The sequence below is a fragment of the Oncorhynchus keta genome, chromosome 34 (genome assembly GCF_023373465.1).
Source record: "Oncorhynchus keta strain PuntledgeMale-10-30-2019 chromosome 34, Oket_V2, whole genome shotgun sequence".
NCBI lineage: Eukaryota > Metazoa > Chordata > Actinopteri > Salmoniformes > Salmonidae > Oncorhynchus > Oncorhynchus keta.
In genome coordinates this window covers 64,939,257-64,963,154 of record NC_068454.1, presented here as the reverse complement: position 1 = coordinate 64,963,154, position 23,898 = coordinate 64,939,257, and the positions used below count along the sequence as shown (strand labels likewise).

The 23,898-nt window shown below is 45.1% G+C and overlaps 1 protein-coding gene across 1 annotated transcript in view; it reads left to right on the top strand.

The window, feature by feature from the left end:
- LOC118367575 (atrial natriuretic peptide receptor 1-like) overlaps positions 1-23,898 on the top strand; it is an 81,598-nt gene that overhangs the window by 40,169 nt on the left and 17,531 nt on the right. The window contains exons 3-5 of the mRNA XM_052494429.1: positions 4,794-4,981; positions 5,930-6,043; positions 8,342-8,477. Coding sequence (XP_052350389.1) covers positions 4,794-4,981; positions 5,930-6,043; positions 8,342-8,477 — 438 coding nt within the window. The remainder of the gene's footprint in view (positions 1-4,793; positions 4,982-5,929; positions 6,044-8,341; positions 8,478-23,898) is intronic.

Genomic DNA, 23,898 nt, shown 5'->3' with positions numbered 1-23,898 from the left:
AGTGGTGGGTGGTATAAGGTGCTTTAGTGACAAAACGGATGGCACTGTGATAGACTGCATCCAGTTTGCTGAGTAGAGTGTTGGAAGCCATTTTGTAGATGACATCGCCGAAGTCGAGGATCGGTAGGATAGTCAGTTTTACTAGGGTAAGCTTGGCAGCGTGAGTGAAGGAGGCTTTGTTGCGGAATAGAAAGCCGACTCTGGATTTGATTTTTGATTGGAGATGTTTGATGTGAGTCTGGAAGGAGAGTTTGCAGTCTAGCCATACACCTAGGTACTTATAGATGTCCACGTATTCAAGGTTGGAACCATCCAGGGTGGTGATGCTAGTCGGGCATGCGGGTGCAGGCAGCGATCGGTTGAAAAGCATGCATTTGGTTTTACTCGCGTTTAAGAGCAGTTGGAGGCCACGGAAGGAGTGCTGTATGGCATTGAAGCTCGTTTGGAGGTTGATAGCACAGTGTCCAATGACGGGCCGAAAGTATATAGAATGGTGTCGTCTGCGTAGAGGTGGATCAGGGAATCGCCCGCAGCAAGAGCAACATCATTGATATATACAGAGAAAAGAGTCGGCCCGAGAATTGAACCCTGTGGCACCCCATAGAGACTGCCAGAGGACCGGACAGCATGCCCTCTGATTTGACACACTGAACTCTGTCTGCAAAGTAATTGGTGAACCAGGCAAGGCAGTCATCCGAAAACCGAGGCTGTTGAGTCTGCCGATAAGAATTTGGTGATTGTCAGAGTCGAAAGCCTTGGCGAGGTCGATGAAGACGGCTGCACAGTACTGTCTTTTATCGATGGCGGTTATGATATCATTTAGTACCTTGAGTGTGGCTGAGGTGCACCCGTGACCGGCTCGGAAACCAGATTGCACAGCGGAGAAGGTACGGTGGGATTCGAGATGGTCAGTGACCTGTTTGTTGACTTGGCTTTCGAAGACCTTAGATAGGCAGGGCAGGATGGATATAGGTCTATAGCAGTTTGGGTCCAGGGTGTCTCCCCCTTTGAAGAGGGGGATGACTGCGGCAGCTTTCAATCCTTGGGGATCTCAGACGATATGAAAGAGAGGTTGAACAGGCTGGTAATAGGGGTTGCGACAATGGCGGCAGATAGTTTCAGAAATAGCGGGTCCAGATTGTCAAGCCCAGCTGATTTGTACGGGTCCAGGTTTTGCAGCTCTTTCAGAACATCTGCTATCTGGATTTGGGTAAAGGAGAACCTGGAGAGGCTTGGGTGAGGAACTACGGGGGGCGGAGCTGTTGGCCGAGGTTGGAGTAGCCAGGCGGAAGGCATGGCCAGCCGTTGAGAAGTGCTTATTGAAGTTTTCGATAATCATGGATTTATCGGTGGAGACCGTGTTTCCTAGCCTCAGTGCAGTGGGCAGCTGGGAGGAGGTGCTCTTGTTCTCCATGGACTTCACAGTGTCCCAGAACTTTTGGAGTTGGAGCTACAGGATGCAAACTTCTGCCTGAAGAAGCTGGCCTTAGCTTTCCTGACTGACTGCGTGTATTGGTTCCTGACTTCCCTGAACAGTTGCATATCACGGGGGCTATTCGATGCTATTGCAGTCCGCCACAGGATGTTTTTGTGCTGGTCGAGGGCAGTCAGGTCTGGAGTGAACCAAGGGCTGTATCTGTTCTTGGTTCTGCATTTTTGAACGGAGCATGCTTATCTAAAATGGTGAGGAAGTTACTTTTAAAGAATGACCAGGCATCCTCAACTGACGGGATGAGGTCAATGTCCTTCCAGGATACACGGGCCAGGTCGATTAGAAAGGCCTGCTCACAGAAGTGTTTTAGGGAGCGTTTGACAGTGATGAGGGGTGGTCGTTTGACTGCGGCTCCGTGGCGGATACAGGCGATGAGGCAGTGATCGCTGAGATCCTGGTTGAAGACAGCGGAGGTATATTTGGAGGGCCAGTTGGTCAGGATGACGTCTATGAGGGTGCCCTTGTTTATAGAGTTAGGGTTGTATCTGGTGGGTTCCTTGATGATTTGAGTGAGATTGAGGGCATCTAGCTTAGATTGTAGGACTGCCGGGGTGTTAAGCATATCCCAGTTTAGGTCACCTAACAGAACAAACTCTGAAGCTAGATGGGGGGCGATCAATTCACAAATGGTGTCCAGGGCGCAGCTGGGAGCTGACGGGGGTCGGTAGCAAGTTAGAATAGACTGGACCAAAACTAATTGGCTGGGAGAGAGAGGCTGACAGATGTAATACCCAACTGCAGTGGGCCGGCAGCCCACTCGCCTGGGCCAGTCAGACACAGAGCACTTGGTTATTTTTAGCGGGGGTTGGGGTTATTTATATTTTGATTTGCATCGGCCCCAATTATCAAGCGGCCCACCGGGAAAACTCTCAGTGCTCCAGATAGCCGGTCCATCATTGGACAAGGCCCTAAGTAGACCATAACACAATAACCCATTAGACCTGACCAGCCCAGAACACAATACACTATGACAAGTTAGAATAGATTAGACTAGATAACCCTAAACCTACCTGTACTAGAACAGGCCACACAGGATCACAGCAGCACAACCTGCTAATGGGGTATAGAGCTTATTAAGGCTTGTTTTTGGACCAGGCAAAACTAACACAATGGCGCACAGAGAATGCTGAACACGGTTTGACATCCACACACACTTACCGTGTGCTGCCATGGCAGTGCCAGGTACTTGGCAGCCTGCAGTAATTACCCAGGCTAATGAAGGGTCTGACCGAGACAGTTGACCTCTGGATGGGAGCAGAGCTGATCATAGAGCTAATAGAGCCCTGTTTCAGATCACTGTCTTGGACACACCGCCACAGGCACTACTATACCCCAGCACAATTAGCCTGCGGGCTAACATTGACTGTCCCCCTTCCTTTCTCTCATTACCCCTATTTACCATACCTTCAGAAAGTATTCATACCCCTTGATTTTTTCCATATTTTGTTGTGTTAAAGCCTGAATTTATAATGAATTAAAAAATATATATCTCTCACCCATCTACACACAATAAATACCCCATAATGACAAAGTGAACACGTTTTGTGAAATTTAAGCAAACTTATTGAAAATGAAATACAAAAATATCTCATTCACATACAATACCAGTCAAAAGTTTGGACTAATTCAAGGTTTCTTGTTTATTTTTACTATTTTCTACATTGTAGAATAATAGTGAAGACATCAAAACTATGAAATAGCACATATAGAATAATTTAGTAACCACAAAAGTGTTAAACAAAATCTTTTATATTTGAGATTCTTCAAAGTTGCCCTCATGTGCCTGGATGACAGCTTTGCACACTTGGAATTCTCTCAACCAGCTTCACCTGGAATGCTTTTCCAACAGTCTTGAAGAAGTGTGTGTGTCTTTGAAAAAGTGTGATTTGAAGTGCCTATTAGGTGTTGGTCTGTCTTGTTTGTTTGTCTGTTTATCTGGATGTCATGTGGCCAGTGGTTGTTGTGTAAGGAAAATAAATAGATGGCCATCTATGCTCTCATTGTACTGGGTCAATCCGATTAGGATATTGATGTATGATAAATGGGCAGTTGACACAATAAGCCCTTGGTGCACAACTCCTGGTCCCAAGGATTGCAGTGTCTGCTGGTTTAAAATTCACCAATTAAAAAATGTATTCAGTTATTTGAAGTGTTTAGTGTATTATTTTCTCATCATGTAAGATCGTAATTTGATCACCCTGTTGCAGGAAATGTTGAACTTGTAGTGTATTTGAGCTTTAACAAGGATTCTAAAGTTTGTAATTTCCACTTTGAAATTTCAGGCTTGATTTTCCTTTACGATAAATGTATCGACTACAAAAATGTCCATTAATTATAATCCACATAATAATTAACATTTCCTGTTGCTACCGGATAATTTTCCTGCTGTTAGATGATAAGTGTGACTAGGCTAACCAGAGTAACTAATAAAGCATTTCAAATACAATTAAGAGATTCCTTATCAATTTAGCTAGACATGTGTTTTTCTCATTCTGCTCACACATTGGCCTGCAGGATGAACTACATTGAAGACCTGTCACATTGTTACAGATGCAGGATCTTAATTTGATCCAGTTTGCTACAGCAGGCAAATAACCCTGCAGCGACAGGAAATGTGAATTATTATGTGGATTATAATTAATGGATTTTTTTTTGTATGGGTTGATACCTTGAATACACTACAAGTTTTCTGCTGCGCAGGAAAATTCTCATCAACAAAAGAGTGATCAAAACTATATGCTCTGGTTAAAGGATGCTTTTTAGGATGCTTGTTGAATACACTTGAAAGAAAAGTGACATACAGTGGGGCAAAAAAGTATTTAGTCAGCCACCAATTGTGCAAGTTCTCCCACCTAAAAAGATGAGAGAGGCCTGTACTTTTCATCATAGGTACACTTCAACTATGACAAACCAAGAGAAAAACAATCCAGAAAATCACATTGTAGGATTTGTAAATTAATTTATTTGCACATTATGGTGGAAAAAAATGACAGGCCTCTCTCATCTTTTTAATAAGTGGGAGAGCTTGCACAATTGGTGGCTGACTAAATACTTTTTTTGCCCCACTGTATTACCTTACATGCTTTTGCTTCAGAATTTGTTACATTTCGCATTCATTTACAATATTATTCTTAATTAGACAGGTCTATAATTTAAAGTAAGGATTTTTGTGGGTTGTGTATTTTGCAAGAAAAAAATATATTTGACCATATGTGCAATAACTCATTACACTCCTATTGTCTTTACTCTCTTCTTTTTATAACCCTTTTATAACCCTTTCTCTCTCTCTCTGCCCCCGTAGTGGTGTTTGTGTGTTGCTCTCCGGACACATTCAGGCAGCTGATGGTTCACTTCCGGCGGGCAGGACTTCCTCAGGAGGAGTTTGTTTTCTTCTATATTGACATGTTTGGACACAGCCTGGACTCCCAGAATGCTCAACCGTGGGCCAGAGGGGACCAAGACGACCTTGTCGCCAAGGAGGCCTTCCAGGTAAGCCTTGGATCAGAGTCAAGTGTATCATCTCATTCCTCATCTCATTCCCATCATTACCTTGGAAACAGGTATCTGCTGTATTCTCCACTGACTCAAGCCCTGAAGCAATCATATTTTGATGTCCCTATGTTTCCCCATGGTTGTCATTGTTGTTAAATGTGCTGCCAGGCAGATGAGATGACAAATATAATCTTGTTGATTTTCCATTCTCTCACTGTGAAGTACTTTAATTTTCTTCTCAATTCCCTAGTGAGTAACAGACTCTCCATCGAGGGGGAGAGAGGCAACATAACTATATGTTTCGTGACATCCCATCAATGTGTTGATATCAGTCTCATCTCACAAAGCCTGAAAGAGCAAAACATAGGGCCTGAGTTTTGAAAATGTAACTGATGCACATACTGTACATCAGTGGTGCACAACATACGGCCCTTCTGGTGGGTCGTGGTCATTTCGTTTAGGTTGACACAGATTTTAAGTGGGTCCTAATGGTCTGGGAACCAATGCCATAACCCATACGTATGAACACTTCTCTCACTGCTGTTTTTTTTACATGTTAGCCTTCTCAGACCTTAGTTTTCTGCTTGAATTAGGTTGGACCTGTATCTACACAGACTGTAGGAATGGGAGATGAGATGGTTTGATTAATGTTATAAGGTGTTTTGGAGGATGTGTACTGGATGATTGGTCACATTGACAACATATAATAAGGCGACTAGGCTCTAATAACAGTTGCATGTTTATAAAAGCGACAGGCCTGGGAAAGAGGAACATACTGTTAATTTCTACCACAGAAATGGTGTTTCTCACACCTGTGGTTCATTCATTCATTAGCAGAAATTGATAACCTGATTTTCTGACCCCATCATATGGTATGATTCTGTATAATTCAGTGAAACCTTTGTCTTATGAATCACAATAAAAAAATCTTTGTGTCTGTCTCAGAGTGTGAAAATCCTGACCTATAGGGAACCACAGAACCCTGAATATAAAGATTTTGTGAGGGACCTGAAGACAGATGCCAAGAGAATGTTCAACTTTACGGTGGAGGACTCACTGGTAAGAGGCTGAAGTGTGTGTGTTTGTGTGTGTGTGTGTGTGTGTGTGGTGGGGGGGTGCTCTCTTGCAGGAAGAAAGTGGGTGATCAAGAGGACAAGAACTGAAAGGAGAGAGAGAAAAGGTTATAAGCAGGAAATAGGAGAGAAAAACATGCAGAGAGAACAAAGCAGATGAAGAGCAAGTGAAAAAGGAGGAGTGTCTGCACACACACACAGAGAGAGAGAGAGAGAGAGAGAGAGAGTTGAGATCAAAATGAGTATTTGTTAAAAAAAGACAACTTGATCTCAACATGGCAGACTTGAGGCAATATGAAGGAGAAGACATGCTAAGGCATGAAGACTTAGCTCTACTACACATAATAAAGCTCTGTATAATAATCTATACACTGAGAGTACAAGACATTATGAACTTGACATAGACTGACCAGGTGAATCTAGGTAAAAGCTATGATCCCTTATTGATGTCACTTGTTCAATTCACTTCAATCAGTGTAAATGAAGGGGAGGAGACAGTTTAAAGGATTTTTAAGCCTTGAGACAACTGAGACATGGATTGTGTATGTGTGACATTCAGAGGATGAATGGGCAAAAAAACATGTAAGTGCCTTTGAACAGGGTATGGTATTAGTTGCCGGGTGCACCGGTTTGAGTGTGTCAAGAACTGCAACGCTGCTGGGTTTTTCACGCTCAACATTTTCCCGTGTGTATCAAGAAAGGTCCACCACCCAAAGGACATCCAGCCAACTTGACACAACTTTGGGGAGCATTGGGAGTCAACAAGGGCCAGCATCCCTGTGGAACGTTTTCGACACCTTGTAGAGTCCATGCCCGACAAATTGATGCTGTTCTGAGGGCAAAAGGGGTGCAACTCAATATTAGGAAGGTGTTCCTTATGTTTTGTACACTCAGTGTAGGGCTATCATATTATAGAGAACATCTCATTATGAAACATTTGATTGAGCCACATCTGACAGGCAAAGTAGTACTAGTTCATTTAGCAGTAGTATTAGTTAATTCAGCAGTAGTACTAGTTCATTGGTGTTTGCAAATCTTAGAGTGTGTTTGTGCGTAGAAAGATGGAGAGGCTGCGATAAGTAGGCTTATATGTAATTGGCTCACGTGCAATGCCTGGACGATTGATTCAATTTATTTTGGAAGAAAAAGCTAATTTAGTTAGTGGGGCTTATCTTCTTATTATGTTCCCTACAAAGGTGCACAATGATGATATTCTACACACTTCTGCAGCTGAATCACTGGTGTCTTGTTTAGGAGATGAGAGAGAGACACATGTGTGCGCACACACACACACTCACAAAGATTGGCACGATACATCCATGTGTCCTCAATATGGTAGATTGACTGCCTTCGAATCCATTGTTCATCTCTGACTCCAGATGGAGGTGTGTGTCCTTGCATGCATGTGTGTGCTTTCGTGTCATTGACAATTTACACTTCAGGAGGGGAAGCAAAATAAAGAGCTTGACAGGCCACGTCATCTAACTGCCCTCCCCGTTCGATGCACACAAATCCAGAATTGTACGTCAGGGCTTCTATTCCATCCCCGGGAGGAAGCGAGATTCTATTCCATCCCCGGGAGGAAGCGAGACTCGCCATTGGTCCTGGTTTCAGACAGGGCTGTCTGGCACCCCTCACAAGCCGATGAATCACTTGTAACAGACAGCTAAGTGCAGTTAATGTAATAAATAGACAGGTCTGAGTCTGGAGGATGAGAGAGAGGCACAGAGCATGAGAGCTCTGCCCTGGTCTACCTGGTCCTCATTCACCCTGTCTGGACATTGTGTCTGTACGTTTCCAATTGATGCAACTGAACTGAGTGAATTGTCTGAGTGGGTTATTGTCCTCATATTCCATTCTGTGGTTGACGTAGACAGCTCTTTTGGTTTGGGGGCACTGTTTGGAGAGATGACGAGATGGAAGAGGAAATTGTTTCTCAGGCAGAATTGTGAAATTAATAAAGGGGTAGAAATAGGTACGGAGATGATAGGAAATAATTATAGTTGTGAGAAATAGGAAAGTGGCATTAACTTGAAATATATCAAACACTAGAGAAGCTTGTAGAAGAGACAAGTAGTTAGCAGAATAAGTTCTGCTATCCATCGCTGTGGCACAAATATAGCTAGACATACGCAGTAGCTTTCTAATGATAGAAAATTATGAGGATGAGGGATATAGATGTACTATTAATACATGTATGGTATGGTTGATCTAAGCCATCTCAAAAAAATAGGTGATGATAGATTTAATGACTATTCTACAATTTCCTTTTGCTTCCCTGCAGATGAACATAATCTCCGGAGGGTTCTACGACGGGTTGATGCTGTACACCCACGCCCTGAATGAGACCATGACCTCACCAGAGGACAGACCTGTGGGGAAAACCGTAACCAGGAGGATGTGGAACCGCACCTACAACGGTCAGTCCACTCCACGGACCTCATTTCATAGCCTGGATCTTTATTCCATTGAATCAGGGGTCAGGAAGGTTCTAGTGTTTTTTCAGAACATGTGTGAACATGTTTTCAGTCTAGCACTAGCTCTGTGCTCTGTCTCTGGTAACTACAGTGGTCTGCGTTTTGTCACAGACAATTTCAAAAGATTTGCGTGAAAACAAAATGTTTCATGTCACTGGATTAACTCAGAGCTCTGGTTTACGATCTCTTGTCAGTTTCCACCTTTGAGGAGGTAGTTCTGTAACAACAACACATTCAATGTCTTCCTTGCAATTTCTCGGTAGATTAATTATTGAGTGATTTGTGGCAGAATGAGAGAGAACCAGCACAATGTAACAATACTTCTCATTGACAGAGGGTCCCTATCGGGTTCTTCTATTGGGTGCTTTGTGCCTTTAAAATGAGATGTACACCTCTTCAAGAGCTCTTCAAGACAATAGATTGATTTAGTTGCAGGCCAGAAAAAGTCATATGGCTCTCAACAGCATGCTGGACAAGTACACTACATTACCAAAAGTATGTGGACAACTACTTGTCAAACATTTTTTTTAAATCATAGGCATTAATATAGAGTTGGTCCTCCCTTTGCTGCTGTAACAACCTCCACTGTTCTTGGAAGGCTTTCCAATAGATTATGAACATTGTGACAGAGAATTGGTTCCATGTTTGGAATGATGTTTGGCGATTGGGTCTGGCTTGCAGTCGGTCTTCCAGTTTATTCCAAAGGTGTTTGATGGGGTTGAGGTCAGGGCTCTGTGCAGGCCAGTCAAGTTCTTCCACAAACCATTTCTGTGTGGACCTTGCTTTGTGCACGGGGGCATGCATTGTCATGCTGAAAGGAAAGGGCCTCCCACAAACTATTGCCACAAAGTTGGAAGCACAGAATCATCTAGAATGTCATTGTATGCTGAAGTGTTAAGATTTCCCTTCACTGCCTTCCGAGTGGTGCAGTGGTCTAAGGCACTGCATTGCAGTGCTAGCTGTGGCACTAGAGATTCTGGGTTCGAGTCCAGGCTCTGTTGCAGCCAGCAGCGACCTGGAGACCCATGGGGTGGCGCACAATTGGCTCACTGTCGTCCGGTTTAGTTGAGGGTTTGGTTGGAATGGATGTCCTTGTCCCATCGCGCACTAGCAACTCCTGTGGCGGGCTGGGCGCAGTGCACGCTGACACGGTCGCGTGTGTTTCGAAGGACGCACGTCTCTCGACCTTTGCCTCTCCCGAGTCCGTACAGGAGTTGCAGCGGTGAGACAAGACTGTAACTACCAATTGGATACCACGAAATTGGGGAGAAAGCGGGGGTAAAAAGATAAATAGAAAATTGATTTCCCTTCACTGGAACTAAGGGGCCTAGCCTGAACCATGAAAAACAGCCCCAGAACATTATTCCTCCTCCACCAAACTTTACAGTTGGCACTATGCATTGGGGCAGGTAACATTCTCCTGGCATCCGCCAAACCCAGATTCGTCCGTAGACTGTCCGATGGTGAAGCGTGATTCATCACTCCAGAGAAGCGTTTCCATTGCTCCAGAGTCCAATGGTGGCGAGCTTTACACCACTCCAGCCGACACTTGGTATTGCGCGTGCTGATCTTAAGCTTGTGTGCGGCTCACGGCCATGGAAACCCATTTCATTAAGCTCCCAACAAACAGTTATTGTGCTGACATTGCTTCCAGAGGCAACTTGGTTGTGAGTATCGCAACCGAGGACAGATGATTTTTACGCGCTACGCGTTTCAGTACTCGGCAGTGTCACCATATTAGCTAACGTCAAGAAAACATAGCTACTACAACTAACGCCTTAGTAAACCCCGGTGGCCCCGGGCCCCGGTGGCAATAAATTAAGAAAACCAAAAGCTTACCTTGACCTGGAAGAGTTCCAGTGTAGGATAGCCATAGCCAGCTAGGTAACATAGCATCCCTCTCTGAGCTGGGTGTTTGAGTAGACTAAACTAGCTAGCTGCATTAGCTAGCTAAGTAAGTGAAAGGTAAAAAAATATATATATATAGCTAGCTCTCTCTCTCTCTCTCTCTCTCTCACTAATTTGTTCAAAATGTTTAAACTGTTGTCTTTCTCTCTATTTAAGTCAACTACTCACCACATTTCGTGCACAAAAGTGCTAGCTAGCTGTAGCTTATACTTTTAGTACTATATTCATTATCTGATCCTTTAATTGGGTGGACAACATGTCAGTTTATGCTGCAAGACCTCTGATAGGTTGGATGACGTCCTCTGGAAGTTGTCATTTCTGTGTACGTCTATGTAAGCGGGTGAGAACCACCAGCCTCCTAGGTTTTGTATTGAAGTAAAATGTACCCAGAAGAGGACGGAAACTAGTTGTCCTCCAGCTACACCATGGTGCATGTCACACCAGCCTTCGGTTTGGCTCCCCCTCCTGTCCAGCTCAGGCGTTCGGCGTCGACGGCCTTCTTCTAGCTGTTGCCGAACCTGCTGCTGGCAAACGGCCTTCACTCATCAACCCTGGACTTGTCTCGTCATCATAACACACATCTGGTTCCAATCCCCACTCTATCACTGTATATATACTCCCTCTGCCATTTGTCTTTGTCCGTCATTGTAAATGTTATTTGTTTTCCTCAGAGGACTCTCCTACTATTTCCTGAGTACTTTATATTTTTCACTTTGGGTTCACCCTGTGCCTTTTTGTTTATGGAGATATATTTTGAGCACAACAGCGTTGGGGTTTCGTCCCGCGTTGATCTATGGTGCTTAAATAAATTCTGTAGTTCTAAACCTGTGACTGCCTCCTTCATAATCCTCTCTACACCAATGACTGTGCTGTCCTACAGAGTGCTGTAGAACTTCTTGGAAAACAGTGTATTTTAATCAATTATTTGGTTACATGCAAATATAAACTAAGCAAAAAAAGAAACGTCCCTTTTTCAGGGCCCTGTCTTTCAAAGATCATTTGTAAAAATCGAAATAACTTCACAGATCTTAATTGTAAAGGGTTTAAACACTGTTTCCCATCATTAACTGTTTCCCAATTAATGAACATGCACCTGTGGAACGGTCATTAAGACACGAACAGCTTACAGATGATAGGCAATTAATTAAATTAATTAAATTAATTAATTAAAGTCACAGCTTTGAAAACTTAGGACACTAAAGAGGCCTTTCTCCTGACTCTGAAAAACATGTTGTGGCAATTTCCTGTATTACCAAATGATGAGAGAGCAAACCATACATCAGTCAGAGTTATAATTAAACTTCACCTTTAATAATAATTAAGCTTTTGCAATAGCATTTGACTTTCAACATTTCAGTATCTCTAATGAAAAGTTGAGAGTGGTCAACATAATGGCAACTGAGATCTTTTATAGCAAAGATCCACCCCCTAGTCAACATGACAAACCACAGATAATAGGAACTGTTCACACAGAAATACTTTTACTTGAGAGAGGAGTATCCCATAGCCAGACAGCATTCGCTATAAATTATCGTTTAGTTTGGTCTCCTAAACAAGGTTCTAATCTCGTTCTTGGTACTTCATAGTACCAAAACATTACCTCATCCAATGGCATATATCAATTGTCAATTCTAGATACTCCCATCTCAAATACACCCCCTCCTGGACAAACTCACGGAGGGGAGTGAGCCTCTAAGTCATATACTAGTTCTAGAGAAGGGCAACATCAGAGGGGACATACAAGGGTTCCAGACACTGCCATACTCCTCCCCCCAATGAGAAAAGAAGGGAGTGACTGGCGTACAGGCATTGTGGAGATAACTAACTGGTTCCTCATTACTCACGCCATCCCTTCACATGGTTTAGGAATAGTTACACATTCCCATAAGAAGACAATGTTCCATTCTGTCCTCCTCCCCTTCTGATATTCTGCATAGCATCACATGGTTTAACAGATACATTCACATATGAAGACAAGTCTGACCTCTCCCCTCTCTGGGCCCCAAGTGACTAAGGCCTAGCTGAGAAGGGATAACTGCAAACTGCCAACCCTATAGTCCAAATGGAAACATTCTAATGACAAGTATCTCACAAGCATATTCTGAAAATAAAACATCTTATCTATGTTACCCAACTAATTCTGATTCAGCTACGACAAACACCAAAAGAAATATGCCCAGGGTCCCTTCTCATCTGTGTGAACATGCCTTAGGCATGCTGCAAGGAGGCATGAGGACTGCAGATGTGGCCAGGGCAATAAATTGCAATGTCCGTACTGTGAGACGCCTAAGACAGTGCTACAGGGAGACAGGACGGACAGCTGATCGTCCTTGCAGTGGCAGACCATGTGTAACACCTGCACCTGCACAGGATCGGTACATCTGAACAACACATCTGCGGGACAGGTACAGGGTGGCAACAAAAACTGCCCGAGTTACACCAGGAATGCACAATCCCTCCATCTGTGCTCAGACTGTCCGCAATAGGTCTGATAGAGGCTGGACTGAGGGCTTGTAGGCCTGTTGTAAGGCAGGTCCTCACCAGACATCACCGACAAAATCGTTGCCTATGGGCACAAACCCACCGTCGCTGGACCAGACAGGACTGGCAAGAAGTGCTCTTCATTGATGAGTCGCGGTTTTGTCTCACCAGGGGTGATGGTCGGATTTAAAAAAAAAAAAAAAAAATTATTTCACCTTTATTTAACCAGGTAGGCTAGTTGAGAACAAGTTCTCATTTGCAACTGCGACCTGGCCAAGATAAAGCATAGCAGTGTGAACAGACAACACAGAGTTACACATGGAGTAAACAATTAGCAAGTCAATAACACAGTAGAAAAAAATGGGCAGTCTATATACAATGTGTGCAAAAGGCATGAGGAGGTAGGCGAATAATACAATTTTGCAGATTAACACTGGAGTGATAAATGATCAGATGGGCATGTACAGGTAGAGATATTGGTGTGCAAAAGAGCAGAAAAGTAAATAAATAAAAACAGTATAAAAACAGTATGGGAATGAGGTAGGTGAAAAAGGGTGAGCTATTTAACTATAGACTATGTACAACTGCAGCGATCGGTTAGCTGCTCGGATAGCTGATGTTTGAAGTTGGTGAGGGAGATAAAAGTCTCCAACTTCAAAGATTTTTGCAATTCGTTCCAGTCACAGGCAGCAGAGTACTGGAACGAAAGGCGGCCAAATGAGGTGTTGGCTTTAGGGATGATCAGTGAGATACACCTGCTGGAGCGCGTGCTACGGATGGGTGTTGCCATCGTGACCAGTGAACTGAGATAAGGCGGAGCTTTACCTAGCATGGACTTGTAAATGACCTGGAGCCAGTGGGTCTGGCGACGAATATGTAGTGAGGGCCAGCCGACTAGAGCATACAAGTCGCAGTGGTGGGTGGTATAAGGTGCTTTAGTGACAAAACGGATGGCACTGTGATAGACTGCATCCAGTTTGCTGAGTAGAGTGTTGGAAGCCATTTTGTAGATGACATCGCCGAAGTCGAGGATCGGTAGTCAGTTTTACTAGGGTAAGCTTGGCAGCGTGAGTGAAGGAGGCTTTGTTGCGGAATAGAAAGCCGACTCTGGATTTGATTTTTGATTGGAGATGTTTGATGTGAGTCTGGAAGGAGAGTTTGCAGTCTAGCCAGACACCTAGGTACTTATAGATGTCCACATATTCAAGGTTGGAACCATCCAGGGTGGTGATGCTAGTCGGGCATGCGGGTGCAGGCAGCGATCGGTTGAAAAGCATGCATTTGGTTTTACTCGCGTTTAAGAGCAGTTGGAGGCCACGGAAGGAGTGCTGTATGGCATTGAAGCTCGTTTGGAGGTTTGATAGCACAGTGTCCAATGACGGGCCGAAAGTATATAGAATGGTGTCGTCTGCGTAGAGGTGGATCAGGGAATCGCCCGCAGCAAGAGCAACATCATTGATATATACAGAGAAAAGAGTCGGCCCGAGAATTGAACCCTGTGGCACCCCCATAGAGACTGCCAGAGGACCGGACAGCATGCCCTCTGATTTGACACACTGAACTCTGTCTGCAAAGTAATTGGTGAACCAGGCAAGGCAGTCATCCGAAAAACCGAGGCTGTTGAGTCTGCCGATAAGAATTTGGTGATTGACAGAGTCGAAAGCCTTGGCGAGGTCGATGAAGACGGCTGCACAGTACTGTCTTTTATCGATGGCGGTTATGATATCATTTAGTACCTTGAGTGTGGCTGAGGTGCACCCGTGACCGGCTCGGAAACCAGATTGCACAGCGGAGAAGGTACGGTGGGATTCGAGATGGTCAGTGACCTGTTTGTTGACTTGGCTTTCGAAGACCTTAGATAGGCAGGGCAGGATGGATATAGGTCTATAGCAGTTTGGGTCCAGGGTGTCTCCCCCTTTGAAGAGGGGGATGACTGCGGCAGCTTTCCAATCCTTGGGGATCTCAGACGATATGAAAGAGAGGTTGAACAGGCTGGTAATAGGGGTTGCGACAATGGCGGCAGATAGTTTCAGAAATAGCGGGTCCAGATTGTCAAGCCCAGCTGATTTGTACGGGTCCAGGTTTTGCAGCTCTTTCAGAACATCTGCTATCTGGATTTGGGTAAAGGAGAACCTGGAGAGGCTTGGGTGAGGAACTACGGGGGGGGCGGAGCTGTTGGCCGAGGTTGGAGTAGCCAGGCGGAAGGCATGGCCAGCCGTAGAGAAGTGCTTATTGAAGTTTTCGATAATCATGGATTTATCGGTGGAGACCGTGTTTCCTAGCCTCAGTGCAGTGGGCAGCTGGGAGGAGGTGCTCTTGTTCTCCATGGACTTCACAGTGTCCCAGAACTTTTTGGAGTTGGAGCTACAGGATGCAAACTTCTGCCTGAAGAAGCTGGCCTTAGCTTTCCTGACTGACTGCGTGTATTGGTTCCTGACTTCCCTGAACAGTTGCATATCACGGGGCTATTCGATGCTATTGCAGTCCGCCACAGGATGTTTTTGTGCTGGTCGAGGGCAGTCAGGTCTGGAGTGAACCAAGGGCTGTATCTGTTCTTGGTTCTGCATTTTTTGAACGGAGCATGCTTATCCAAAATGGTGAGGAAGTTACTTTTAAAGAATGACCAGGCATCCTCAACTGACGGGATGAGGTCAATGTCCTTCCAGGATACACGGGCCAGGTCGATTAGAAAGGCCTGCTCACAGAAGTGTTTTAGGGAGTGTTTGACAGTGATGAGGGGTGGTCGTTTGACTGCGGCTCCGTGGCGGATACAGGCGATGAGGCAGTGATCGCTGAGATCCTGGTTGAAGACAGCGGAGGTATATTTGGAGGGCCAGTTGGTCAGGATGACGTCTATGAGGGTGCCCTTGTTTACAGAGTTAGGGTTGTACCTGGTGGGTTCCTTGATGATTTGCGTGAGATTGAGGGCATCTAGCTTAGATTGTAGGACTGCCGGGGTGTTAAGCATATCCCAGTTTAGGTCACCTAACAGAACAAACTCTGAAGCTAGATGGGGGCGATCAATTCACAAATGGTGTCCAGGGCACAGCTGGGAGCTGACGGGGTCGGTAGCAGGCGGCAACAGTGAGAGACTTGTTTCTGGAGAGAGTAATTTTCAAAATTAGTAGTTCAAACTGTTTGGGTATGGACCTGGAAAGTATGACATTACTTTGCAGGCTATCTCTGCAGTAGACTGCGACTCCGCCCCCTTTGGCAGTTCTATCTTGACGGAAGATGTTATAGTTGGGTATGGAAATCTCTGAATTTTTGGTGGCCTTCCTGAGCCAGGATTCAGACACGGCAAGGACATCAGGGTTAGCAGAGTGTGCTAAAGCAGTGAGTAAAACAAACTTAGGGAGGAGGCTTCTGATGTTGACATGCATAAAACCAAGACTTTTTCGATCACAGAAGTCAACAAATGAGGGTACCTGGGGACATGCAGGGCCTGGGTTTACCTCCACATCACCCGCGGAACAGAGAAGGAGTAGTATGAGGGTGCGGCTAAAGGCTATCAAAACTGGTCGCCTAGAGCGTTGGGGGCAGAGGATAAGAGGAGCAGGTTTCTGGGCATGGTAGAATATATTCAGGGCATAATGCGCAGACAGGGGTATGGTGGGGTGCGGGTACAGCGGAGGTAAGCCCAGGCACTGGGTGATGATGAGAGAGGTTGTATCTCTGGACATGCTGGTTGTAATGGGTGAGGTCACCGCATGTGTGGGGGGTGGGACAAAGGAGGTAACAGGGGTATGCAGAGTGGATCTAGGGGCTCCATTGTGAACTAAAGCAATTTACATTTATCGTCAAAGGAATTAATGTTACACCGAGGCCTGTACTCTGGAGCGGGATCGATTTGGAGGTGGAGGTTACGTCATGGTCTGTGGCGGTGTATCACAGCATCATCGGACTGAGCTTGTTGTCATTGCAGTCAATCTCAACACTGTGCATTACAGGGAGAACATCCTCCTCCCTCATGTGGTACCCTTCCTGCAGGCTCATCCTAACATGACCCTCCAGCATGACAATGCCACCAGCCATACTGCTCGTCTGTGTGTGATTTCCTGCAAGACAGGAATGTCAGTGTTCTGCCATGGCCAGCGAAGAGCCCGGATCTCAATCCCATTGAGCACGTCTGGGACCTGTTGGATCGGAGGGTGAGGGCTAGGGCCATTCCCCCCCCAGAAATGTCCGGGAACTTGCAGGTACCTTGTTGGAAGAGTGGGGTAACATCTCACAGCAAGAACGGGCAAATCTGGTGCAGTCCATGAGGAGGAGATGCACTACAGTGCTTAATGCAGCTGGTGGCCACACCAGATACTGACTGTTACTTTTGCCAAAAACAGAGATCTCCTCAAAGCAGGGAAAATATTAAATGGAAAAGATACATTAGCGGGTCATGGTTGTGTCATTTGGCCTTTTGAAGATCTTGGAAAAGAAAGAAAGAGTGTCAAAAAGAAACCAAACATGCTAACATTGTTATTGAACAACCTTTTTCATCTCCGCTGGCAGCTGGTTTGTAGCCAAGCCAAGGTCTGTAGCGGAAGTAAATTCATCTTCACGTTCGACTTCGAGCAAACACATTCCTGGACACCACAAATGAATGTGTCCCTCAAATCCATTCAAATTCATTTAATTGTGTCCAGTTCAGTAAAAAAATAGTTATTTATCACAGTCCTTGGAATGTCACTAGCTGTGTCAATCAGGTGACATCATTGTCTTTTAAAAGCAAATTAATCCATAAAATAACATCTTTATGACCACAAAACATCAAAATATTTTTGTGACTTTTTCCCCTGTGTTATACATTCTGGAGGAGGTTGTCCCCTTGCTGAACATGTGCATTTCTAAATTAAAGTATTTAATCATCCTTTTATTCATCACTGACCTAAGAGAGTATAGATTTAAGGATGAAAAATACATCTGGATCCAGTAAGGTGACCTTTTTCCTGTGCACCTAAAGTTGATGAAAATGACCAATCTTCTGTTTGTAAAACTTCCATAAAACGCAGCACACACAACTCAGTGGCAACTTAGGTGATTGACGAGGTCGTATAATGCTCAACATGGAGTAGACAAAGTCTCACCTATCGTTCATAACACATACCTTGTTCTTTTTACCAAATTTTTTGGGTGAAGAGTTGGACACAGCATCTTACTTTCTGAGGAAGGCCTCCATTGTGTTTCCTCTGCCAGTACCCCCCTCCCCCCAAACACACACCTTATTGACTCAGCATTGAGGTTACGTGTGTTTACCCAGACTTGTGGGTTTCACAAGTGTTTGACATTACTTATGGCCGATATAGAAGATGGTGGTCTCAAACCTTGTAGCAGGTTGTCATTACCCCTTCTGTCCCAGTCCTTTGTGAGAGACCTGAAGACAGATGCCAAGTCTTAGCAACCTCTGTTTATTGGGACTTGAGGGGAATTTGAAGGGTTGGGCTGTTGAGCTGACGTTTGTTTGGTTTGTCACAGAGTCAAGCGGTTACAGAGTCAGATTATGTGTGAGGTCACAGGAGACAGTGAAAGGCGCTTGACAACAAGTCTAAGGTAACGGCAAGAACAAATACGTTGAATCATTGGAACAGTACACATACTTGAGGAGGTGACATAAGTCATCAGGGACATCTCATCAGGTAAGTACCCAGGTTGTTTGCTCTGCACTCCTTTCTCCTTCCCTCTTTCACCCTGCTTTCCCATTTCCCTTTTATTCCCTCCATCTGTCCTCCATTACTGCCCGCCTGCTCCCTCTTTTTCCTTTAATCTCCTTGGCTGACCCCTCTTTACAAATGCCATCCTTCTCTCCTCAATCACTATGAGTTGGACCAGAGCACACAAACAACAGAGATGAACACTTCAGACAGACAGTGGGAGGGCAGAGCGGGCAGCAGCCAGAACAGGTGGAGTCTCCTCACACTGATTCTGTTAGCCCATCCGAACATAGGCATTGAAAGGCTGAGGGGTTTGTTTGGTTGCATGCGAGGACAATGCTTCTTTTATTATTTTTGCCCACACCAGTGCATACTGTAACGTAAGCTGTTTGGTAGCTTTAGTTCATTGTTATGCTTCCGATTCAGTGCTTTTTAGTTATATTCTGTGTTATATTTTGTTTGAAAGTGAAGACAGCTTTAAGTTGGTCTAGTGAAATACAAACCTTTCATCTGAAACTTGACTTCAGCAGTTAAACTACAGTATATGAGTAATTGTACATTGTAAACTTGTGAAAATGTGTGAAAAGAATATTACTGTGTCAGAGGTGGATGTCCTGCTGCGTATGCCAGCTTGTTAATGCCAGTCTCCCTTTCTTTTCTATCAGTCGTTGTCCTTACTCATAGTTATTCCTTCACACCTTCTTCGTCTCATTATTTCCTGGTCTAGCGCTCCTCTCCTCTGCTCTCAATCCTCTCCTCTGTGAACAGTTCTCTAATTCCATCCCACGGGATCTGCCTTCCTCTTTTTCCTTCCTCCTCCACCAATCTGTCCATATTTTCACTGTCTTATCAAGGTGTTCCTCCTCACTTCACTGCTCTGTCAATCTCTGTCATATTTTTACTGTCTCAACGTGTCTTATTCTCCTGAACAAACTCTTATTTTACCCTCTCCTCCTACATGACCTCTCTGTCTCATCTAAACTCTCTGTCCTTTGCCATGGAAAGATCTAATTTCTCTTTTGGCTGTCATGTTGCAAAAAATCCCCCTGGAAAAAAAAGAGGAAATCCCTAAAATAGGACAGTAATTTAATCAGGAGAAACCAGAGCTCCCGTGGCCGTGTCACTCTTTCCATCTGTCTCCACCTCCTTCTCTTTTCCCTTTCTCTGCCCACCATCCATCATTCATTGTCCTTTTTCTCTGCCTCTGTCTTCTGTGCAGTGGCCCTGGTCACTTAGGCAGCTGGTATTTCCAACGGTAGGTCTGGCCTGGGTCGAGCTGATAATGAGCTGTGTGAATCTGAAGCCTTGTCATCTGAGCCACAGTGGAGCACAGGGCTGGAGTGTAGAGTGCACTGTAGAAAGGAGACAGGCAGACAGGTGGCCAGAGGGGGATAGGAACAGAGAGAAAGAATGAAGCACTCTTGTGCTTGTGCCCTTTTCTTAATCATATGTACTAAAACTCTACAGCTACATGGTACATGGTAGGCCCCCATTGTCCCAGAAATCTTTGGTAACTGGAGAACCTTGTCAATGCTATTAGTGGGCAATGAAGTGAGTGCCTGTCAAAAGGATTGACAGAGACCCTACAGATCTTAGTCTAATAGCATTTAGTGTTAGAGACCCTTTCATGTCATTCATAACTGGAGGTCTTGTTCTCTATTTCTCTCTCTCTTTCTTTCTCTCCCTCCCTTACTCCCTATCTCTCCATCAGAGGCTATGGGGAAAATCACATAAGTCTAGATGAATAATGAATACTATACATTATTCATAAGTAAGTCCTAGAATAGTACATTTTTTCCATCCTTAGTTACCTATATATTTGATGAAACAACTATGTTTATTTGATGACTGTTGTTGACTGATATGATAAGGTTCAAAGTAAACACATAGATTGCTGTAGATTTTTGGACATGACAACAGGTGTGTGCCATCCTTAGTTAGTTAGGCAGGGGCTGTTATGTATGCAGAACACACTTTGATCCAGGGACATAAGCCGCAGGTGGTTTTCAGACTATTTCACGGCTGCCTGGGTAGAAGAATGCCTTAGTTATTTCTCACAGTAAATGCAATTATTTCAAGGAGAGGTGCTTGTTAAAAGGCGTTAAAAGCATTCCAAAAAATACTTCTAATTAACCCAATACATTCTTCGACAAACGTAATCACATTCTTCCCTAATGCAAGGCCAAAATTCCAAGCCTGTGTTTTCAGACATCAGACAACTAAGTAGAGTGAACAAAAACAGCCTGCAAGTTAACCTCCTGGTCTAGCTGATGTAGAGCTGCAATATCATATCACACTACAGTGAGTGTACAATAAGGTCAATATTTGCATATACTGTATGTGACAGCAGTGCTCCCACTTCACGTTTAGCAGCAGTGATAATAAATACACAATATATCACCTATTCCCATGTGTTCACTCTGTAGATAAGAACAAAGGCTGTTTATGTGGCTCTATTGGAGCTCTATCAGCAGCTGCTGTCATGGCTTCACAGCAGCTAGGGATTGTAATCACCTGGTTGGCACCATACATATCCATAAACTACTCTGTGACTCAGTGGAAAATCAAATGGTGCCATGACACTTCCACTGTGCACTTTGGACTGTGCACTTTGTTAACGGTTATTGTTATTCATAAGAGTGTGCTGTGCTTTCCCCAGATTTAGAGTCAAAGTACTTTCCAGTACTTTTTGCCCTGAATCAGAGGAGTGTTTGATTGTAGGTTTCATGAATGTCTAGGGGCGCACTGCGACAACCTGCATTGTGTTGCTAGTCTTCCATCCGTGTGCCCTTTTCAAATGCCTTGACAGTTGCCTTGTGCATTTATTGGCTAGAACCCTAAAAAACACAACATGCCACTAATGTGGACTCACCTCTGGCTTTTTCATGGACATTTTCTTTCAGACACTTGACCTTTTTTTCGACCTTGTCAAGATGTTTCTGGAATCTTTGTTTGACTGCAAGATCTTCTTGTTATACCTCAACAAAAAGAGGACCAGACGAAAGTGATGTGCGTTGTGCAGTCTTGGATGGAAGGAGTTGACACCTGATTTAGGAATAGGCAGCCCAGGAGCATGTGCCTGTTGACTTTTCACCAGGTTAGCCGTCAGTACAGAACGGGTCATGCAATGTTTTTTTCAATCAGATGTTAACTTCCTCCATCAGGGACACACTGCTGTGCAAATCAAACATACTTGGAAAGGCGCAGTGGGGAAACCGATTCCCGTTTTTAGTTTAGGTAATTACAAGGATTTGAACAGTGGGGGGAATAAGATGAGACATACAGGTGTTTTACTGTTGTTGATGATATATGAATTTCCATAGGGTACAAAGATGGATACAGTACATGAAGGGAGGCAGCCAGTATAGACCGTATACATAGAGAGAGGGAGGATGTCAAGATGGAAGGATCAGGTTACAGCTGCTTTTCTCTCTAGCTTCTGTTCCATTAACTAATGGGCCTGGATGGGTGAGAGAGATTCAGACATTTTAGGAGGACAGTGGAAGATGTATAGAACTTGCTTCTTCATTATTGAAAACAGCATGTTTTGACAATACAGTCTTCATCTGATATACTGTACTTCCAATACGCATCACTTATGAAGTTACATCAATACAGTCCATTTACCAAACTAACAAACTAGCTGTCAAGCTACTGAGCTGTACTGTAGCTCACAATGTGCCACTCTTCTCCACATGCTCTGAATGCCTGCTCTGATTGCTCTGTTCTTTGCAGCACTACCAGACTAATACAGCTCTGGTGGACTGAGCATCCATCACTGCAGCCCACTGAATTCAGCCCCCCCCCAACATTTCCATTCAAGGATAAATAATTATTAAATACTTATTAATAAAGAGTAAGACTATCAGGTATCAAGGTAAGACCCAGATGCAGACCGTGTTGAAGTGACAACGTTTATTACAGCAACAGGGGCAAAGGTACAGGACGGAAGGCAGGCTCAGGGTCAGGGGCAGGGTGAGTGGTCAGGCGAGTGGGTACAAGGTCAGGACAGACAAGGGTCAAAAACCAGGGGGGTGAGAAAAGAGAGACTGGGGAAAAGCAGGAGCTGACACAAAACACTGGTTGGCTTGACAAACAAGACGAACTGGCAACAGACAAACAGAGAACACAGGTATAACTACACAGTGGATAATGGGGAAGATGGGCGGCACCTGGAGGGGGTAGAGACAATTACAAAGACAGGTGAAACAGATCAGGGTGTGACAGTACCCCCCCTGCCCTGTGGTCGAACCCTGGCATCCTACCTGGGCGCATACCTGGTTGACCGTAGTGCCGGCGGTGGAAGTCAGTGATGAGGGATGGGTCCAGGATGTCTCTAGCAGGGACCCAGCACCTCTCCTCCAGGGCAAAACCTTCCCAGTCAGAGGGGCTAATGATCTTGGAGATGGGGAAAGGGCCGATAAACTGATGGAGATCTGCTTGTCATCGATACCTGAAGGTGATCATGAGGAGGGCCGACCGGGCTCTCCTCCAGGTACGACGACAGCGGTGGACAAACATCTGGGCAGAAGGTATGCCAACCTCCTCTTCCTGCTCAGGGAAGAGTGGGGGCTGATACCCCAGGGAAAACTCAAAGGGAGATAGGCCCATGGCAGAGCAGGGAAGGTGTTGTGGGCGTATTCAACCCACACAAGCTGCTGGCTCCAGGTGGTGGGGTTGGCGGAGACCAGGCAGCACGGGGTAGATTTGAGATCCTCGTTGGCCGCTCTGACTGGCTGTTGGACTGGGGGTGGAACCCGGAGGACAGAACTGAGGACCCCGGTCGGAGACCATGTCCACAGGCAGTCCATGGATCCAGAAGACATGCTGCACCATGAGCTGGGCCGTCTCTTTGGCAGAGGGTAGTTTGAGGAGATGAACGAAGTGGGCGGCTTTGGAAAACCGAATCACCACGGTCAGGATGGCCAGGGACATGTGAGACCAGGGATGGTGGGGGACAGGCAGAGGTTGGAGGAGACCAGCCGGAGCTTGCCGAGGAGTCTTGTTCTGTGCAAGCGGCGACGAATGCGGTCACGTCAGGAACCATAGTAGGCCACTCAAAGTGCTGTCGCACAAAGGCCAGGGTCCGACGGGCGCCCTCTCGTATCCGCACCAGGTGGTAGGCGTTCTGTAAATCCAGCTTGGAAAACACAGTGGCCCACTGGAGCGGCTCGAAGGCAGAGGAGATGAGTGGTAGCGGGTCACGGTTCTTAACCGTAATGTAATTGAGTCCCCGGTAGTCAATACGCGGGTGCAGGGTCTTGTCCTTTTTCTCCACAAAGAAGAACCCTGCACGGGTGGGAGAGGAAAATGGACGGATAAATCCAGCA